Consider the following 20,511-nt stretch of genomic DNA (forward strand, 5'->3'; position numbering starts at 1 on the left):
ACTTAAAAGATACGTGTAGGTAAAGATTAAAACAAAACATGCAATTATCAATATTTTATTTTTATAATATTTTGTACTTAAAACATACGCAATATTTTCTATAATTATTATTATTTACACCTTTCTCCGTAACTTGCCTCTTATAAAATCATTATCATCATCATCATCAGCCTATCGCAGTCCACTGCTGGACATAGGCCTCTCCAAGTGCACGCCACTGAGATCGATTTTCGGCTACTTATAAAATGTTTCATGTAAAATGTAATAATACTAGGAACCCATACATGACTAGAGCCGTTTCAGTTGTCGTATCTTTGGAATTGTATGAGGATCACCAGGTACGTCGTCACCGCTCCTATTACCTGTAAAATAAACGATACACTTAAAACTACGCCCAAAAATAAATGATTTTATTTTAAGCTAAAAATGGAGAAGTTTTTTTATCTGCAGTAAACAATTTTCGTGTATCGTTTACGTTAACAAACATTGATTTGCATAGTACGCGTAAATACGTAAACGCAGTAGTATATTATGTTTCAATATACGTATGAAACCCACAACACGCATGGCTCTGCTTACTAAAATTATATTTTAAAATACTAGATAAGTCGTGGTGGCCTAGTGGGTAAAGAGCCAACCTCTCAAGTATGAGGGCGTGGGTTCGATTCCAGGTCAGGCAAGTACCAATGCAACTTTTCTAAGTTTGTATGTACTTTCAAAGCATATACATATCTTGGACTCCAATGACTGTGTTTCAGGTGGCACGTTAAATTGTAGGTCCCGGCTGTTATTGAACATCCTTGGCAGTCGTTTGCCCTGGTAGGATATATAAGATAATATACTTACAGAAGCGATAAGCGGTCGATGCAGAGTACACATGCCCATGGGCGCATAGCTGACGGATTGGAGCATCAGTTGCCGCGAGAATATCTCCAGGCGCGACGGCAGCACGCCGGTAGACGGCGCTGACGTCATCAGCCGACATACCAGCCCCTCGGTTCTTTTGCCCTGGTAGCAAAATGTATTTAATTTATTGAAAAGTATATATATATATATATAAAGTATAATAAATAATGGAATGGACGGGTATAAATAATAAAATGAGCATGTTGTTACTTGCATCTTACGATTTTGGGGCATTATTTCACCTGTCTTCGAAGGCCAACATTAAAAAAGAGAATTTTAACGAATTTCATCAATTATTATTGTGTTTTGGTCTAATTGAGGTCTAATCTCACACATAAAATAATCTCTATACCGAAATCTAGGTAGCTAGATAGGTTTGTTTGTAAAGGCTCCGATATTACTCAACGGATTTAAAAAATTCTTTCACTGTGGGAAAGGTACACTCTTCCTCAGTCCTGAGTAACATAGGAGATATTTTATCCCGGTACGGGGTAGTAGTTTCCACGTGTTGTGGGTGAAACCGCTGGAAACCTATAATGAACTAGTGAAACCAACCTCTGCTATAGTATAATGTCCTGGTTCTACGACGACGATCATCCGCAGCATGTGCGTCACACACCACAGAAACTGCAGCACCAGGAAGTGGATGCGATTCGTGGATACAACTGAAATAAAGAGAGATACATAAATTGTAACAAAAATAGTTTTACAAAGTTTTTGGAGTAGACTTTTAAATGATGCTGTTTATCAAGATCAGCTTACAGAAATAATCTTTTCAGATGATTGTGAAAGATGTACTGTCTACTCGTAACATAAAATGACTACGTTTTAGGACTGACTTTGATATTGATATATCAAGTACGGAAGCCAAGCTAAAACGAGCTTATTCTCCCTCTAAAATACTCTAAATAATGTGATGGAGTTGAAATTTTAATAGCGTGACTGCTTTCTGCTAGATACTTTTAAGGTTCTGTTTCTCGTTGACTTGTTGATTGATTAAAGACTTCTTTAAATCAACAAACTACGAATAAAACAAAATAACTCACTTATCTCCATAATAAGGAAGTATGGCGTGACAATCAGATGGAGCAGAGTAGAAATGAGGATCACGACGAGAGGCAGGCCGTAGCTGTCATCGATACTGTTCACGACGTCACACAACGTGCCGTGCAGTGCCGCTAGACGTCGCACCGCGTCGCACGGGGACACCACCAGGCGAGGCTCTCCGCTTGCTGAAAGCAGGGATACTATTGAGGGTAAGATTGCGGATCAATCCCTTCATTTCTTCTATAGATAATAGATAGACTTCGACAAAAGTAAGTTCTTGGTGCTTTGAATGCTTTTGAAGGTAAGTTTTTGGTTCTTTGGTAGCTTTTGTTGTTGTGTGAATCAGCTTGCAAGGGTTTTTATTTGTTTATCTGCTTCTTTAGTAGTATTCGTATAGTTTGAGAAAACACCTGTAAGATATGTACAGATACTTTTGAGTGTTTTATTTTTCTGGGGAGCATCTCATGTATTAGGTGTATGTTTAGTCTATGATAAACTATAATCTTCTTTTACTAACATTGAATCACCTTCCATATACCTTTTTTACAGTAGCTACATTAAGTGAGATACATATCTCAACCTAGCAAAATCTGAGTTCATTAACCAAATATTGCAAATAGCCTATCTTACCAGTTCTCTTGATGATGACGATATGCTCCCTGCCGGTCATGGTGTCCACCAGCAGGCTGACGTTAGCGGAGCGCTGCGAGTCCACTGGAGCTACCCGGATAGCATAAACGCAAGACATCTTACCAGTTCTCTTGATGATGACGACATGCTCCCTGCCGGTCATGGTGTCCACCAGCAGGCTGACGTTAGCGGAGCGCTGCGAGTCCACTGGAGCTACCCGGATAGCATAAACGCAAGACATCTTACCAGTTCTCTTGATGATGACGACATGCTCCCTGCCGGTCATGGTGTCCACCAGCAGGCTCACGTTAGCGGAGCGCTGCGAGTCCACTGGAGCTACCCGGATAGCATAAACGCAAGACATCTTACCAGTTCTCTTGATGATGACGACATGCTTCCTGCCGGTCATGGTGTCCACCAGCAGGCTCACGTTAGCGGAGCGCTGCGAGTCCACTGGAGCTACCCGGATAGCATAAACGCAAGACATCTTACCAGTTCTCTTGATGATGACGACATGCTCCCTGCCGGTCATGGTGTCCACCAGCAGGCTGACGTTAGCGGAGCGCTGCGAGTCCACTGGAGCTACCCGGATAGCATAAACGCAAGACATCTTACCAGTTCTCTTGATGATGACGACATGCTTCCTGCCGGTCATGGTGTCCACCAGCAGGCTCACGTTAGCGGAGCGCTGCGAGTCCACTGGAGCTACCCGGATAGCATAAACGCAAGACATCTTACCAGTTCTCTTGATGATGACGACATGCTCCCTGCCGGTCATGGTGTCCACCAGCAGGCTGACGTTAGCGGAGCGCTGCGAGTCCACTGGAGCTACCCGGATAGCATAAATGTTCAGAGGTGAGGAGCTTTTTGGTTTCTCCACTGAAAAGTATAGGTTTTAGATTTTTATAAACTTGATACGCCTACCTATATCTGAGTTTTACACAACTTATTGCCAGCTAGTAGAAATTACCACTAAGATTTTCTTATGCATGCAACATTATCAGAGTGGTCTTCATAGTGAGTTTAGTGTTGTTCTATTAAAAAGAAAAACAGACTATGTTAGGATTATAACCCGAAGTAAGGCTACACCTAACCGTTTATAGCTAGATGAAAACGGCCATTTGCGGCTAAACTTAGTTGTATCCCTTAGTTATCAACGCATCGGATAAAACTAAGTAAAGCTATATAATGGTAGTAGGTAAAACATAAGATAGTTTATAAGATTTGTACATAATAAAGATTATATACAGACTACATAGTAGCTACAAATGGTTGGCTACACCTAGCTCTCAGTAGCTCTAGCTTAACCTATGTGTAGCCTTACTTCGGGCTTTGGCCGTAACAACTAATAAATCCAAAAAATAAACAGTAAAAATGAATCTATATCAATCAAGTAACCGTCTCAAACATACCAGGAATGGAGACTTGTCGAGCAGTAAGCGCGAGTGCGTCATTGACAGCTGAGAAGCGCGCGCGCACCGACAGCGCCGTGAACGCAAACTGAAGCTCCAAGATTAGTACCACAAACCATAGGAGGTAAAAGCCCAAGTAGTTCGTCACCACGTCCCCTGGAATCACAAAATACAAAAAATATTAGGAAACGATATATAAGGAATTTCAAATTACTAAAGATTGCTCCGTGACTCGAAAAGCAAGTAAAGCAGTCATGATTACTGGCTTTCATTTAAAAGTCGGTGGTCAGAAAGATGAAGTCGATACAGTTATAAAGTAGGGTGTCTGACTATCATTTCTTAGAATGGAAACCGACAATAACATAAGAAAAGGTTAAACACATGATCATGTTCAGTCGTCGTGAGGCAACGCCAAGGTAAGTTTTCACCTTTTATGTTTAGGTTACTTTCATTGAAGAAGAATCAAAACCAAGAACAACTAATACCAGCTTTTATATTATAAATAATCTTTTTAACTTACATTCCCTGTCCAGCTTCTTAGCTTGCAGCGCATAGAATGTGAAGTCATCAGCGATGAGGATGGAGAAGAAGATGAGTATCGCCAGTATGATGCCGCACAGCTTGCGCTCCGTCACCAGCGAGTACTGGCCGCCTATACTGGTGTCCACCTGAAAACGACGAAGTTTCATCAATTATAACTTTTCTAGAGGAAAGTTCTATGTTTAATGAAGAACGTCCTTTGACAGACTTGTCGTGCTAGGGTCTGTAAATCTTGGACACAAGTGGACTGAGTAAAGGTGATGGTAAATATGTTGAGCATATCCTTGGCAGTGATGATTTAGCTATATGAGGCCTGTGCCCTAAAAATTTTGTCGGTGCTTTAAAAATGCAATGATGATGATGTTAATGAAAGAACAACTGCAAAAAAGTTTGCGAAAATTTAGGCACCTAATGCTTAAACGGCCACTGATAAAAAATGGCTTACCGAAGCAATATTTTCCATAAACTTGAGCATATTCCTCATCCGCCTAGGTGCGCCGTAGACCCCGGCACCAGCTGTCGCTACTACCACTAAAACGTCGCATGTAGACACCACCTGAAAAACAGTAAAAACAAACAAATGAGGACAACATAAACATAGGTATTGTCGATACTACTTCTTTCACACCAGTGGATATTCCATTTCGATTTTTTACATAAAAGCCTGTCGCGATTGTTTGCTAATGTCGAGTTGGAAAAACTGAGTGGAAAATCTGCTAGTGTGAAACTCTCCTACATGACGTATTAGGTACCTGTGACATTCGAGAGGACATGCGCACTGACAGTTCCACGCCTACGTTGATCTCCGCTACCAGACCGAAGATCGTGCATATCACTGGAAAGAAGAAACAGGCAATAAATAAATAAATAATAATAAAATTTATTACGTAAAACATTATTTACACAGAATTTTCTTATATAGCACAGAAAGTTGGTACATAGTATATTCTTATATAAAGGTAAAAAAAGGTATCTTAAATAATGGTACACAGGTGACATAGGTAACCATCTGAATTGGATTGTAAAATTACATAATTTCATTAAAAAAAACTGAGGATAAACACGATTACTTTAGATTGTGTTTTGAAAGATCACCAGTAACTTACCACTCCTCATCTATTTTTCTCTACTGTTTATTTTGCTTTCTCTCTCTAGGTGTAATTGAGATGATCAATCATTCGGTGTCTTATACTACCAAGCAAGGTATGTCGAATAGATCTTTTTCTTTGCTATTTTACAGTTTGTTTTTATAAATAATACAAAGTATAGCTTATAAGTTAGTCGAGGTTACTCTAGCTTTTGAAAGCGGTTCAATATTTCCGGAGCCTTTAGGTATAACAAAAATCCTCTTTATTGTATAGAAGTAAGATGCATAAACACACAATATACTTACCAAGTACTGTGACTAGAATATAGCTATAGACACACATAGCTCCCGATATGCTGACCGTGAAGCCATTGCTGCGGGACTCGAACCGCAGCGGGGCTAGCCCGAAGAAACTTGAGATCTAGTAGAAACGGAGGGTTTTTGATGAAATTTTACAAAAACTGGGATTGGTAAAATAACATACGATTTCTGCTCTTGAGGAGATACATAATGAGCCACGAAAACCAGGCACGTTGAATTGTGGTTACCGGCTGTCATTTCAACATCAGGGGCAGTAGCCAGCCAGAAAGTCTTACGAAGGGGAAGTAACTGGTGAGCTAGATAACTGCTGTCCTGAGAAGTAAAGATAGGCAGTCTTCCCATGTAAAACACTGGTACTCAGTTACGTTATGTTATACAGGAAACCGAAAAAGCTAGGCAGAAAGAAGAATGATACGTCAAGAAGTGAGTGAATTCCCTCACCCTAAGTATAAAAGCATGAGCTCCGCCGACGACGCAGTGTGTAGGCCTGCTGGGCCGCGCGCCCGACTCGCTCGGCACCGGCGCCGCCGTCACTTCCTCCACCTTCGCTGACTCCACACCTGACGACAAGAAATGGAATCCATCAGTATATTATACGTACACACAGAATTTTATCGTCCCACTGCTGGGCTGGTATCAGTATAGTATAGCACAAATATGACCAAGAACAACGTTATTTTCACTCTTTTCTTCTTAAGTGAAATAAGTTCCAGTAAACAATAAAAAATGGTGACCACGATTGCAAATATGACTTAGGTATATCAAGGCATCATACGAATGCAAGTATCCTGATTGAGCCACTAATCAGTGATACGAAAACAGAGAAAATATATTTTGGAAATATAAATTCCTATTACATTTATTTATGTTTGGCACGTTAAAAGTAAAACAATTTTGTTTCGTTTCTATTCAAATTATAAGTTTGGTTGCACCGGTTTTGGGAGCTGTTGTACTACCTTTCTTGCGAGGAATGCCGTGAGCAATATTTGCGAAATTCATCATTAAAAAACAAAAAACTACTGAAACACTACACTTCTACTACTTTATCTATCACTAAAAAGTCCTTATAAACTTTTTTGTCCTAAGAAGTCCTGAAACCTAGTATTAGCAGTATGATCTCTGCTAAGTCTTAAGTACTAAGACTCCAGACTTGTGTAGGGGCTTTTTCCTCGATTTAAAACAAACTAGTTGAAGCTCTCTGTCAGAGTGCCGGCAGCTCATTAAACTGTCTTATCTATTACTTTACAACCGTCGATAGAACAACTTTTTAATTATCTCTTGAAAACACTTCAAGTGGTTGTAATATAAAATGCACTGTACGTCAATACTGATAAGAGTTTTATTCAGTTGAGGTAAGTTGCAGTTGGTAGGTTTATGTGGATAACGCTCTAGTTTATTTGATTCACTGTTATTTGCAAAACTAACAAATTCGTTAAAAACCATACATAACTTTAGTATATACTCAAAGTATACAGTAATCTCTCACTTTTACTAGTAAATACTGCACGCACCTGGATAAAAAGTATCATATAGTCCTCTTCGATAAATTAACTATCTACCCCTGAAAGAATTTTTCAAACCAGTAATTCCTGAGAGATTAGCACGCTTCAGCAAACAAACTCATCAGCTTTATAACATTAGTGCATAACAATAACAAAATTTTGCAACTCATTTTCACACATAACATGCCTCCTTAATTATCTCCTGACATTTAATAACCCATTCAATACTCATACAGGAAAATATATCAAGGATAACACCTGATGTACTAAAGATATATGATCGCGGGAGGCTATTTATCAATAAATCTAATAACCTATATATGTTACCTATACCTATGTGTATATATGTTATACGCCGACACAAACACTCAACGTCGCAGATAATATTCGGAAAACATCATAAACTTTCCGTGTGTATTCATAAACAGGTATAATGATGAAAGTCTTGTTACCATAGTGCCAGATTAAATTTGAGCTACCGAATCTGGAAAAATCTGTGGTGCATCCTTGCATAATAACGTACTTAGGTATACTATAGAACAGCGAGGCCCAGTTGGGCCAAGGCCTGCCGGGGCTGCGGGTTATTCGAAAGACATACCGCGGCCCTGGTACATAAAAGGCCTACGACGGAACACGACTGTTTTTAGTCAGTAAGAGTCTGACACTCCCTCGCCGCTGCTAACCCACAGCGGAAGGGGTCATTTGATGATTTTTGACGTCGTTAAAAAAAAAGTATACTACAGAAACAAAGAACTAACCTGAAAGATGTGCATAATAATATTTCGATAAACCTAGAATTATTTTATACAGAAGGTTAAAATTGAAAAGTCAAAAGAGAAAATTGGGTCAATTCAATTATTGATGAAAAAGTCCAGGTACAAAAAAATACAGACAGAAAATGGGATGGACGTGAACTTTTACATTTTCACTTTTTTATTATTTACTTTTGTTGAATTAATATGATCTATATCAGTCATCAACAAAAATAATAATGTCTTTGAAAACCTGATTATTAATGAAATGTAGTGGATAAGTAACAACAGCACGTGTTTATCGACCATAAGGTATAGTATAGCATCACGAGAGAGGGTTTTGTCTCATTAAATCGGTGGACTCCAATTTCAATAATTTTAGTAGTCGTTTCGGGTAGTGAAAAGCCTGAATTCAGGCAATCATTTTTTGCTACCGGCTATCCAGGTACTCGGGTTGAGGAGGTCAGATAGGCAACTTCATCAGATTAGAGCGGAAGTCGACATAGTTGGCAAAAGGGCTAGAGAATATGATATCACTACGAGAAAAAGACTGGAATGTCATGAGATAATCTGAATAATTCGGAAAATGTGATAGAATTTTCTCTATATATTTTTCTTAAAAGCGTTCCTTTTACTCCATAATAAAAACATATGGCCTACATTATTATGGAATCAGAAGGCGTATATGACATGTTTTACTTAACCAAATTCCGACGCGTAAATGGGACTGTGCTTTCATCTTGTGAAGCTGCATCTCGTAGTCGTGAGGAAGATGGCTAAGTAAGGTTTTATGTAAACAGCAAAGTAAGTTTGAGGATTTTAAGTTGTCACTTCCAACTTCGTATGTATGACAAAAACATATACACAAGATAACACAGCAAAAGAAAAATGAATACAAACAAAAAGAAAATTAGAATACCTAAACACAAAAAAAAATACCAGGGCATCATATTCACGAGAGGTTATCTGGCAGGATTTGAGAAAATCCTGGACTTGTAAGCATTGAAGACCGTCCAGTTACGTGGATCCATCCACCATCTGATTGAATAAAATGAACAGGCCAAAAATCTGATTCGAATTGAGTTATGCAAAATGTACAGTAGGTAGGTAGCTACAGACGTGAGGATAACAATGTTAAAGCCACATTATTTTCGTTTTCAGCATGTTTTCTATTTACGTAAAACAGTTGTTTACAAAATCACAGTTCAGACTGTTTAACCTTTTGATTTCTGATTACAATGAGTCCCGCCTACTTTTAATGATTCATAAAATAGAATATTTACATGTGTGTCTACGACCTATGCGATGATTGATACCAATGAAAAATTTCCTTTCATAATATTAATACGTCATTCCAACTTTCTACAAGAGTGGTAAATATTTGAGAAGGTAATGCCATAAAATTTTGTCAATAGCCCCTGACGTCAGTAGACACACCTCAATTTACATAAAAAGTGAATAAAGACCTTATTTGTTGGGTGCTTGAGCTTAAATTCGAGTGGTAGTATCGACACGTAAATTCGATTGAACGTAGTATGAATCCGACCATCCCCTTTATCGTTTATCTTTAGTTTAAGTGGAAAAGAACTGCGTATTAGAGGATCACTATACTTACTTTTTCCCAAATTACTCAATTACTAGCAGTGTTTTTAGGATTGAACATTCTCTAAATTAACCAAAATATGAAAGATTTATTATTTTGAGGTCCATTGGGGGCCGTTAGTTAAATCATAACCTTGGCCTTGAAGTCAAGTAAAATGAAAATATTTTTTTCAGGATGAGTCCCAGGTGGACCCTCAGAAAACAGTAGTCTTATAAAGATTAATCTTCCTATTCTACCTGACCCCAATTCAATCTTAAAAGATAAAATCCCCAGCATTATCCATTAGATTTCGCTCAATGTTTGATCCTATACGAACGAATGTATCCGGTCTGCAATGCAAACATGGCTCATGAATGATTAATATTAGAGCTATGTCGAAGCAGAGCTTAGACCATTCAACCAACTAGAAATGTCATTATCGTGTCTTTATCGTGTCATTTATTCCCCTTTGAAAAAAATATAGAGTTCATACACTGGCCGCTCATACTGGTATGTGTGTACAATTTATGCCTGTTTGTCATTTTTTTCGTGTGCATCATCATCTTTTACAGACTATGATGGGGTCGGCTTCCAGTCTAACCGGATGCTGCTGAGTACCCGTTTTTTTCATACAGGCTTTCGCTCCATGATTCCTCCATCATCATTCCTCAACCCAGTTATTTGGACAGACTCTTGTATTTTGTCATGTGCGTGTGTAGGTAACGATATGATCGGAAATGTATGAGTGAGCTGACTCTATAATACATATGTTGTGTAGCCTCTTTCTAAGATATTTTGCATAGAGATTTGTGTTCATAACATGTCCGGTTGGTTACATGGTCTAAGATGCAGATAGAATCGTTGACAGCAACTGTCGAGCTGCAAATGTAGCGTATTTTAGTGATGTTAGCGACTAAATGAATGCTATTGTTTAGCTTTGGTTCACTATTAATGAATTCCCGGAAATTGTTAAGGTGTTTTCATGAGGATGAGGAAATGTTTGCAAGATGTGGATGTATCTTTATATCCTTGAACCTATTTACACTTTTAAAGTATCTAAGTAGACTACGGTAATGGTCAAGGATGCGTCCTGAGTAGGCAAAATTCAAACGCGAACGTGAAGCGATCCGATGCGAATTGACAAATGTACGATGCACCGTGATCCACGGAGCGTTAAAATTCAAATTTGGGAAATTCAAAGGAAATCGCACCGCACCGCTTCGCGTTCACATTCAGATCGCTTGCTGAGGACACATCGTATGAAACGCGATTCTTTTCAAAAATGGCATTAGGTCATAAGTTATGTTATATTTTTTACAATAAATGGTATTTGCAGTCTCGCTGTGGTTGAGGGTTCAATAGATCAATTGACAATTGAATGACTGGTGCCCTTATATACAGAGTCCTTCAGGTGTGAATTATATTGTGAACATAATCACTAATTAATCAGTCTATTCAGCTGCGTCTATTGGGTTGCCTAACTGTAGTGTTGTATTGTATGTTGGACAATCAATGCTTCTGGTATAGTCTATTTGTATTACGCGTGATCTTGGAAACTGTTAGACTACTTATATCAAAGAGAATTATTTTGCAGATGACAAATATTTTCAATAATAACTCAGGGTAGCTTTTGTTTCGGAAAAAGAACTCTAAAATGGAAAACTAACAAAATACCTCTTATGAACCAATTTATACTACCATTATAAACAGGAAAAAAAACATTTTTGTTTGTTTGTAATAAACTCGAAAGTATTGGTCCTATTAATTAAATATTGGTAGAAATATTTAATTAATGGGACAATACTAAACAAACAAAATGTTATTTCCCTGTTTAAACCAGTATAAATTGGTTCATAGAGGTATTTTGTTAGTTTTCCAAGAGTTCTTTCCGAAACAAAAGCCCCTGAGTATTTTGATAAATTTGTCTGCAAATAACCTTAATAAGTAGTCTAACAGATTCCAAGATCGCATTACAAATCAGACGCTACCAGAAGCATTGATTGTCCAACATACAATACAACACTACTGTTGAGCACCCAATGAACAGGCTGAACCAGTGATTATTGTTATTTGTTCCTATACCACCTGAATGTATAAAGGGCACAGTCATCAATGTCAATGATCTATTGAACCCTCAACCACAGCAACTGCAAATACCATTGTATATTGACTTCCTAATGCCATTTTTGAAAAGAATCGCGTTTCATACGATGTGTCCGATCTCGGCAACGTCGAACGCGGTGCGATTTGCTGAATTTCATTTCGCTGGTCACGCGCATGTACATTTGTCAATGCGTCGAATCGCTTCATTTTGCGTTTGATTTTGTATCGACCACCTGACTTACCGAGAACTGTGTAAATAGTTCGGGATATGAAGATACATCACATCTTGCAAACATTTCACCTCATGAAAACACCAACTTTCCGGAATTCATTTAGTGAACAAAGCTAAACAATAGCATTCATTTAGTCGCTAACATCAAATACGCTTTTGCGTGCTGTCGCTGAACGATTCTATCTGCATCTTAGACCATAACCAACCGGACATGTTATGAACACAAATCTCTATGAAGAGGCTACACAACATATGTATTATAGAGTCGGCTCACTCATACTTTCCGATCATCGTTATACACACGTGACAAAATACAAGAGTCTGTCCAAATAACTGAAGGATGAATGGAGCGAATGTATGAAAACGGTGCAGCATCGGCAGACGGAAGCCGACCCCGACATAGTCTGTAAAGATGATGATGCGCACGAAAAAATGACGAACGGCATAAAGTATGCGCACCCAGTGTATGAACTCTATATTTTTCGAAAGGGGAATAAATGACACTAAAGACACGATTGACATTTTGCTGGTTGAATGGTAAGCTCTGCTTGCATAGCTCTAATATTAATCATTCATGCCATGTTTGCATTGCAGACCGGATACGTTCGTATAGGATCAAACATTGAGCGAAATCTAATGGATAATGCTGAGGGATTTTATCTTTAATTTGAGTCAGGTGAATAGGAAGATTAATCTTTATAAACTACTTTTCTGAGGGTCCACCTGGGACTCATCTGAAAAAATTTTCATTTTACTTGACTTAACTAAGGTTATTTAATGGCCCCAATGGACTCAAAATAATAAATCTTTCATATTTTGTTAATTTAGAGAATGTTCAATCTAAAACACTGCTAGTAATTGAGTAATTTGAAAAAGTAAGTGATCTCTAATACGCAGTTCTTTCCACTTAAACTAAAGATAAAGATGGTCGGATTCATACTACGTTCAATCGAATTTACGTACTACCACTCGAATTTAAGCTCAAGCACCCAACAAATAGGTCTTTATTCACTTTTATGTAATTGAGGTGTGTCTACTGACGTCAGGGCTATTGACAAAATTTTATGGCATTACCTTCAATATTTACCACTTTGTAGAAAGTTGAATGACGTATTAATATTATGGTAAATCATTGGTATCAATCATCGCATAGGTCGTAGACACACATGTAAATATTCTATTTTATGAATCATTAAAAGGGCGGGACTCATTGTAATCGAAATCAAAAGGTTAAACAGTCTGAACTGTGATTTTGTAAACAACTGTTTTACGTAAATAGAAAACATGCTGAAAACGAAAATAATGTGGCTTTACTTGTTATCCTCACGTCTGTAGCATTTGCATTTTGTAACTCAATTCGAATCAGATTTTTGCCTGTTCATTTTATTCAATCAGATGGTGGATGGATCCACGTAACTGGACGGTCTTCAATGCTTACAAGTCCAGGATTTTCTCAAATCCTGCCAGATAACCTCTCGTGAAATGATGCCCTGGTATTTTTTGTTTTAGGTATTCTAATTTTCTTTTTGTTGTATTCATTTTTCTTTGCTGTGTTATCTTGTGTATGTTTTGTCATACATACGAAGTTGAAGTGACAACTTAAACTTCTTTTTGCTGTTTACATAAAACCTTACTTAGCCATCTTCCTCACGATCACGCAGCTTCACAAGATGAAAGCACAGTTTTACGCGTCGGAATTTGTTAAGTAAACATGTCATATACGCCTTCTGATTCCATAATGTAGCCCATATGTTTTATTTATGGAGTAAAAGGAACGCTTTTAAGAAAATATATAGAAAATTCTATCACATTTTCCGAATTATTCAGATTATCATCATGACATTCCAGTCTTTTCTCGTAGTGATATTATTCTCTAGCAACTATGTCGACTTCCGAATCTTGCCTATCTGACCTCCTCAACCCGAGTACCTGGATAGCCGGGCAAAAATGATTGCCTGAATTCAGGCTTTCACTACCCGAAACGACTACTAAAATTATTGAAATGAGTCCACCGATTTAATGAGACAAAACCCTCTCTCGTGATGCTATACTATACCTTATGGTCGATAAACACGTGCTGTTGTTACTTATCCACTACATTTCATTAATAATCAGGTTTTCAAAGACATTATTATTTTTGTTGATGACTGATATAGATCATATTAATATGCCACAAGCAAGGCATTCATTGGAATTCAAAAGAAATTCTTACAATGAAAATCATCTTTCTTCGAGACATTTAAGTTTTATCAGTCTACATCATTGGTCTACATCGATCAATTGATAACATTCTTTATTGATAACTATTTCTGATGATTATCAGTTATTTAGTAAGTACTTTCAAATGTGAATTCTCTGTTTTACTATTACACTACAATACAAATAATTACTCAATTAATTACAAATTACTAGCCGCCTGCGGTTTCACCGCTGGTGAAACTAGCAGAGTAAGATGAAGATTTTTTCATTTTCTATAATAATATGTTAATATCCCACATAGATAGTAATCTATGCTAGATAACAAGATGTGTTATATAATACATTTTCCTCAACCATATTGCGGAACCTCACTTTGATGCATAAGCCTGCGTCTTTCATGTAAATGGATTCAGATTAAAATCTTTTCAATTTTATCTTCAGGTTATTGACATCAGATCTTTCTCTATAAGTTCACACAAATTTATATCCAAGCATTAGCTGTTAGGTTTAACATCATCATCATCTGTCTAGCCTATTCCCAACCATGTTGGGGTCGGCTTCCAGTCTAACCGGATGCAGTTGTGTGCCAGTCTATCCGACCTTCGCAAACCAGTGACCCAGACAACCAGATACCCCTTGGTAAAACTGGTTGCTAGGCTTAAAGGCTGTTTGGCATAGCAAATAGTTAAAAAGCTAATGTTTTTCAGACGACGAAAATATAAAAAATAAACTGTGCTACTAAATAACGTAGAAATGCTATATTAATTTCAGTTGTGAAATGAATCTTCTTTTTAATAACTTATTAAAAGTTGTTTACCGCTTTTTGAAAGGTCAAGTTTTACACAGCTTCTTTGTAGGGGATTATTAATTTAGTTTGATCGTATTTAATCTTTCTTTATCTTTATTAAAGTAATGGTTTTACGTAAACAATACCCTGTTTTTGTTCAGTTTTTTGTGCAAATTAGTTTTTAAACTTAGAACGTTGTTCTTATAATTCGTGATTAGAAAAGTAGCCCGGAGAAATTGTATTATTTTTTTTTAGCCTATGTATTCTTATTCTTCATGTGTTGGAGAAATAAATATACAAACAAACATGTGCTCGAAAATAGAAATACTTTTTTGTGAAAAGTCGTGAAAAAAACGTGTATTTCAAAAGTACGTCCTAGATTTTCAATACATGTGCCTGGCACATAAACATACGTGATACTAGGGTTGCATAGGTAAACAGAAGCTTAAAGTTTGTAACACGTACCGACGTAGTGATGAGTTTGTATCCACAACATGGCGAATATCACCGTTCAGTTTAATTTTACATTACACGAGGCAATTTCAATATAAACTCAAAATTTTCACGGCATTTTTACTGCAACAAAGAATTTTTAACCACATTAAACACAAAGAAAATTAAGATATTCAAGGAAACCATATCACTCATTTTGAAATTCAACGTATTTTAAATTAATTTAATTGGGTCCTTTCATACGAGCACAATAAACCTCTTTTCACGGATAAAAGTTATGCACTAAAACAGAGCCTGCATTTTTACATTTGTTCACGTGCCTCAAGCAATTAAAATAGCTCAACTTGTGTCAAACGTAACTATAGCTATATGTACTATATTAGGAGTTAGTAAATAATATCACAAAATATGTGCATGCTTGCATGTCATTTTGTTTGTAATCGGGGCACGGGCTTGTTAATTAAACAATTTATGTCATTATCGGCTGTCAATACCAGCGTTTTATTCAGCTACTGCCTCTCTGAACTTTTCAACCCAGTTGTTTTGGTAACCCGCGAAATTACTATACGTATAAAATCTAAATCACCGTCGTTCTAAAATATTACACCTCGTGCTTTTGAAATTTGGTAAAATAATAATTTGGCAATAACTTTAAAAAGTGGGTTGCAATATTTAGCAGCTACCTTGGTCCTTATTTTCATTTCCTCTTCGTTCAATCAAATGGGCAACATTCGTCTGCATGCAAGACCAATGAATACTTGAGTATTGGAATGCACTACTCTAATCGAATCTAGATAATCTCGTTGCATTTCTTATCAATTTTCAATCTAGCGAGATTCTTCTACCGGATTTCTAATCCCGATCTACCTATCGTACTAGGAGAACAGCAAAGGCAAGGAGGTAAACAGAGACTACTTATTCTGAGACCAAAGAAGTCACAGCTATCTTTACGTGACAAAAATCGAATTACCGGATATCAAACATAACATTTTAAGCTAATTTTCTATGTATCAAAAAACAAGGAAAATCCATTCAAGCTTTGAGAAATTGTCTCTGAAGGATATAAAATAAAATGCTCATGTTTTTAAATTAGGTGCTTAGAGCTAAATCCAAAATATATTTACAGAGCCATGACGAACGATGCATAACCCTCTTTTATATAAAACAATAGGGTCAAGAAGTAAATATTAGTTTGTAGTAGATAATCTTATATGTACTTTCTAAGTATGTCTTGAACCCAATGGATGAATAAACACGTAAGAAAACATGAATTTTAAAGTCTGAAACGGTCCACCCGCCTAGAAGGAGGCGTGGTGATTAAAGGAAATTACTTCTCTGCATGAGAAGAGGCCGCAGCCCTGAGGAACAGTAAAAACCGGCCAAGTGCGAGTCGGACTCGTGCACGAAGGGTTCCGTAAATTACAGTTAAATCAACCTATCTCAAAAACTATAAGAGATACTTTGATCAAACCAAAAATCGTTGAAAGAGTTAATTAGCATGCATCACCTCTATTTTTTTTAGAATTTTATACCCCGTAGTTATAAAAATAGAGGGGGGGGGACATACTTTTTACGACTTTGAGAGCTGATATCTCAAAAACCGTTCACTTTAAGAAAAATGTTTTTTAGAAAACTTTATATCATTTTAAAAGACCTTTCCATTGATACCCCACACGGGTATGTACATCGAAAAAAAAAATTTCATCCCTCAGTTACATGTATGGGGGGCCCCACCCCCAATTCTTTTTTTTACTATTTAGGGTCATATTTTTGTAGCGGTTCATACAACACATATTCCCATCAAATTTCATCACTGTAGTACTTATAGTTTCCGAGTAAATCGGCTGTGACAGACGGACAGACGGACAGACGGACAGACGGACAGACGGACAGACGGACATGACGAAACTATAAGGGTTCCGTTTTTGCCATTTTGGCTACGGAACCCTAAAAAGCTGATCATAAGTAGATAATCTTTGAAACTACCGTTTGCAACATCTTTTCATAAATCGGAAGCTATCATAGAGCTAAAAGGAATAAAGCTTAAAGGGAATAAAGCTATGTGTCTAAAAATATCAAACAACGGCGCTTATTTTCATTACTAAAGTTATTGTGAAAACATATTTCATGAAGATACTATGATAGTCTTTATTGTAATAAACACGCTATAAAGATATGAGATTGGTGAAGATCTATTACAAAGCACTTACATCGATATTTCATTATAATGTGGGCACACTCTTGTTTTTAAAGCTTTTAGTCTTTTTCAATGACGTATGATTTCTAAAACAGTAACATGGCATAATTTTGTTGATTGATTCTTGATTTTGCATTTTCAATCGCGCGATTTGAAAATGTGGGTGTGTATAAAATGAAATGGCAAACATTTTTCAAAAAGTAAACAAGTTCAAAAGACCAATAGATAAATGTAAACAATATTAATGTGACTGGCGATTGGCAGTGTCAATATCAGAAGGCTTTTAATATCCATTAGAACACAATGTATTTCTATTTGATAACATAAACATTACGTCTGTTATATTCGTGTTGTTCAATGATACTAATACGAGGATATAATGTTATTTGCGATACAAGAGAAAATGTAATTTAGTTTGCTGGAAATGCTGGTGTAATTTGCATATTTGATTTCGTTGCATTGACCATATCATGTAGTTAAAAAACTGCTATTTTCTCACCGTATTTTGAAAATAACCAACAAATTAACAACATACCCATCGATAACAAAGTCCACTAAATTATTCACCCATTTACATTTTTCACCAACACCATTATTTTCAAACTTTTTGTAAAAACTTTGTAACCGCCATGTAAAATATCGCAAACAAGTACTAGGGTGCCAGCAACGCGTGGAGATGTTGGGCGGGCGGGCCGAGAACTAAACTGAATCATAGCTTGAGAGCCGGCGTTTTAGTGGGTTACACTGTGATTCTATCCTGTAAAACTTTTTACATTGCGCTTTATGTTTCACTTGAGCTCTGTAACGATAGTACAAAAACTGCAATGGATGTGGAATGAGTTTAATCGTATTGTTCTTAAAGTGCTGTTTATGTGATAAGACTTTCCACGTGCCTGTCTAACCGAATATCAACTAATTAATTTACAAGTTTCTCTCACAAGAAAATATTTTATTGTTATTTGCGTAGAGACATTAAGGTGCCACAGATATCGACAATAGTTATAGAAAGAAAAAAAAACTGTAATTTAACAAGGATTCAGTAAGATCTTTTGCTTTCTATTTAGAATTTCTAAATTAAAGGTTTCTTTAAATATCGTTGCAGTCTCCATAGATACTGAACTCATTTTCATACTATTATACTGGATCAAACCCATGACAATTAGTACCAAAACCTTTTTGAATTGGTACCGCTGCACCTAACTCATATCTTCCATGTTACTACCCGATGTTATCACGTAACACCGTTTAACACTACCGCCCTAAATAAACTACAACTAGCTACAGACCTTTATCAGATTATAAATATTCATGAACGTCATACCTTTCAACAATACTATACTTTGCTAAAACATTGAAGTGACAATGGGTCTATATTCCCTCCTTTTCTTCTCTCTAATCATTATTTTTAAAGTAGAATCTATTCCAGTCAAAGTCTTACAAATTAATAAACAAGAAACGAAAGATTTCGAAATCTTTAAAGACATTCTGATACAAAATCTAATTGTGACAACTGACAATCTGAAACTTATTTTGAATTGGGAACGTGAAAACAGTATTTACCGAATACAAGATGAAGAAGAAATAAACTCTAAGCTAATCAGTTATAATCCTGATTTTCAATATAAGAAGGAAGACAAAAATGTAAAAAAAGCTAATACTGATGATGCAACAACGAAAAAACCTATAAATGTGTATGACTTTGATCTATCAAAATACTTAAGAAAAAGATCATCAAATGAAGAAAATAAACCAGCTGACAATGAATTGGAGCATCAAGAAACAGCAGAAAATACTGAAGCTATAAAAACAGTAAATAAAAGAGAAGAAAACGAGAATTCCCCACAAGTTCTAGGCGAAGAATTTCTACTTAATTACGGTAACAGCAATTCACTGGAAATGGATAATAATTCAGATACATATCATGTGATAGATAAAAGGCAGGCCGCATCGGAAGATAATCCTATATCATTACCAACTGGAGATGGTGACACTCAAATGTTCATGGGAACATTTCAAGCTGTGATGAGGCCTATGAAACTGCCTAGCTTGGGATGAATTTAAAACAACAGTTTTGTTTGTCTTTTTCGTTATTATTATAATGGTGTTTGGTTTTCTGGTAAAAATATATAAAATAAGAACTGTGGTTTTATTGAATCAATTAAATCATGTAAAAGTATTCATCTGGCTTGATTGACGGTAGTTAAATCGTGTCTCTACTCGATCCTCTAAATGAGCCCACCTGTCGAAATGCTAAATGTCTAGGTCACGCCCCATCTCTTCCGAGACCTATCCCGACGATCTATCGTTTGGGTTGGAATATTTTGGACCCGTAAAGGCACATAACATATATATCGTCTATATAAGATTTTTATATGTACCTATAAACGAAGTCACCCAGCAACCATCATGGGCGAAATTGGCGACGTACAAAAAGCAATAAAGGATACCCATTTATCCCAATTTGTTTATCTAATACCCGTAATCAATTACGTATTGGAAAATTTCACGGGCCTACCAAACATTGTGAGGCACGTAAACAAGTGGCTAGAAATTATATAGATGTTAATATTGTCGATGTCGTCGTATGTCGTTATTGAAAACAAACATATTAAGTATGTCTTAAAGAGCTGTTTCCAGCGGTTAAGCTCACATCCCTTGTGGTCTATTTACTGCAGCCGGATAAACGGCCTATGTTCTCAGTGGCGGCGTAGCATCAGATGACACCCGGGGCGGCTACCTATTGAGCACCCCAAAATTTCTT

The 20,511-nt window shown here is 36.7% G+C and overlaps 1 protein-coding gene across 1 annotated transcript; it reads right to left on the reverse strand.

Moving 5' to 3' along the window:
- Positions 1 to 152: 152 nt before the first annotated feature.
- LOC110380622 (uncharacterized) lies at positions 153 to 18,472 on the reverse strand. Its single transcript, XM_064040474.1, has 12 exons — positions 18,286 to 18,472; positions 6,385 to 6,503; positions 5,929 to 6,043; positions 5,288 to 5,370; positions 4,981 to 5,091; positions 4,516 to 4,663; positions 3,996 to 4,151; positions 2,707 to 3,462; positions 1,953 to 2,153; positions 1,462 to 1,571; positions 847 to 1,008; positions 153 to 362 (listed from the first exon to the last, which is right to left on the reverse strand). The coding sequence occupies exons 1-12, from the start codon at positions 18,287 to 18,289 to the stop codon at positions 300 to 302; spliced, it is 2,028 nt and encodes a 675-aa protein (XP_063896544.1). The 5' UTR covers positions 18,290 to 18,472; the 3' UTR covers positions 153 to 299.
- Positions 18,473 to 20,511: the final 2,039 nt, after the last annotated feature.

The sequence above is a fragment of the Helicoverpa armigera genome, chromosome 22, assembly GCF_030705265.1.
Source record: "Helicoverpa armigera isolate CAAS_96S chromosome 22, ASM3070526v1, whole genome shotgun sequence".
NCBI classification, from domain to species: Eukaryota; Metazoa; Arthropoda; class Insecta; order Lepidoptera; family Noctuidae; genus Helicoverpa; species Helicoverpa armigera.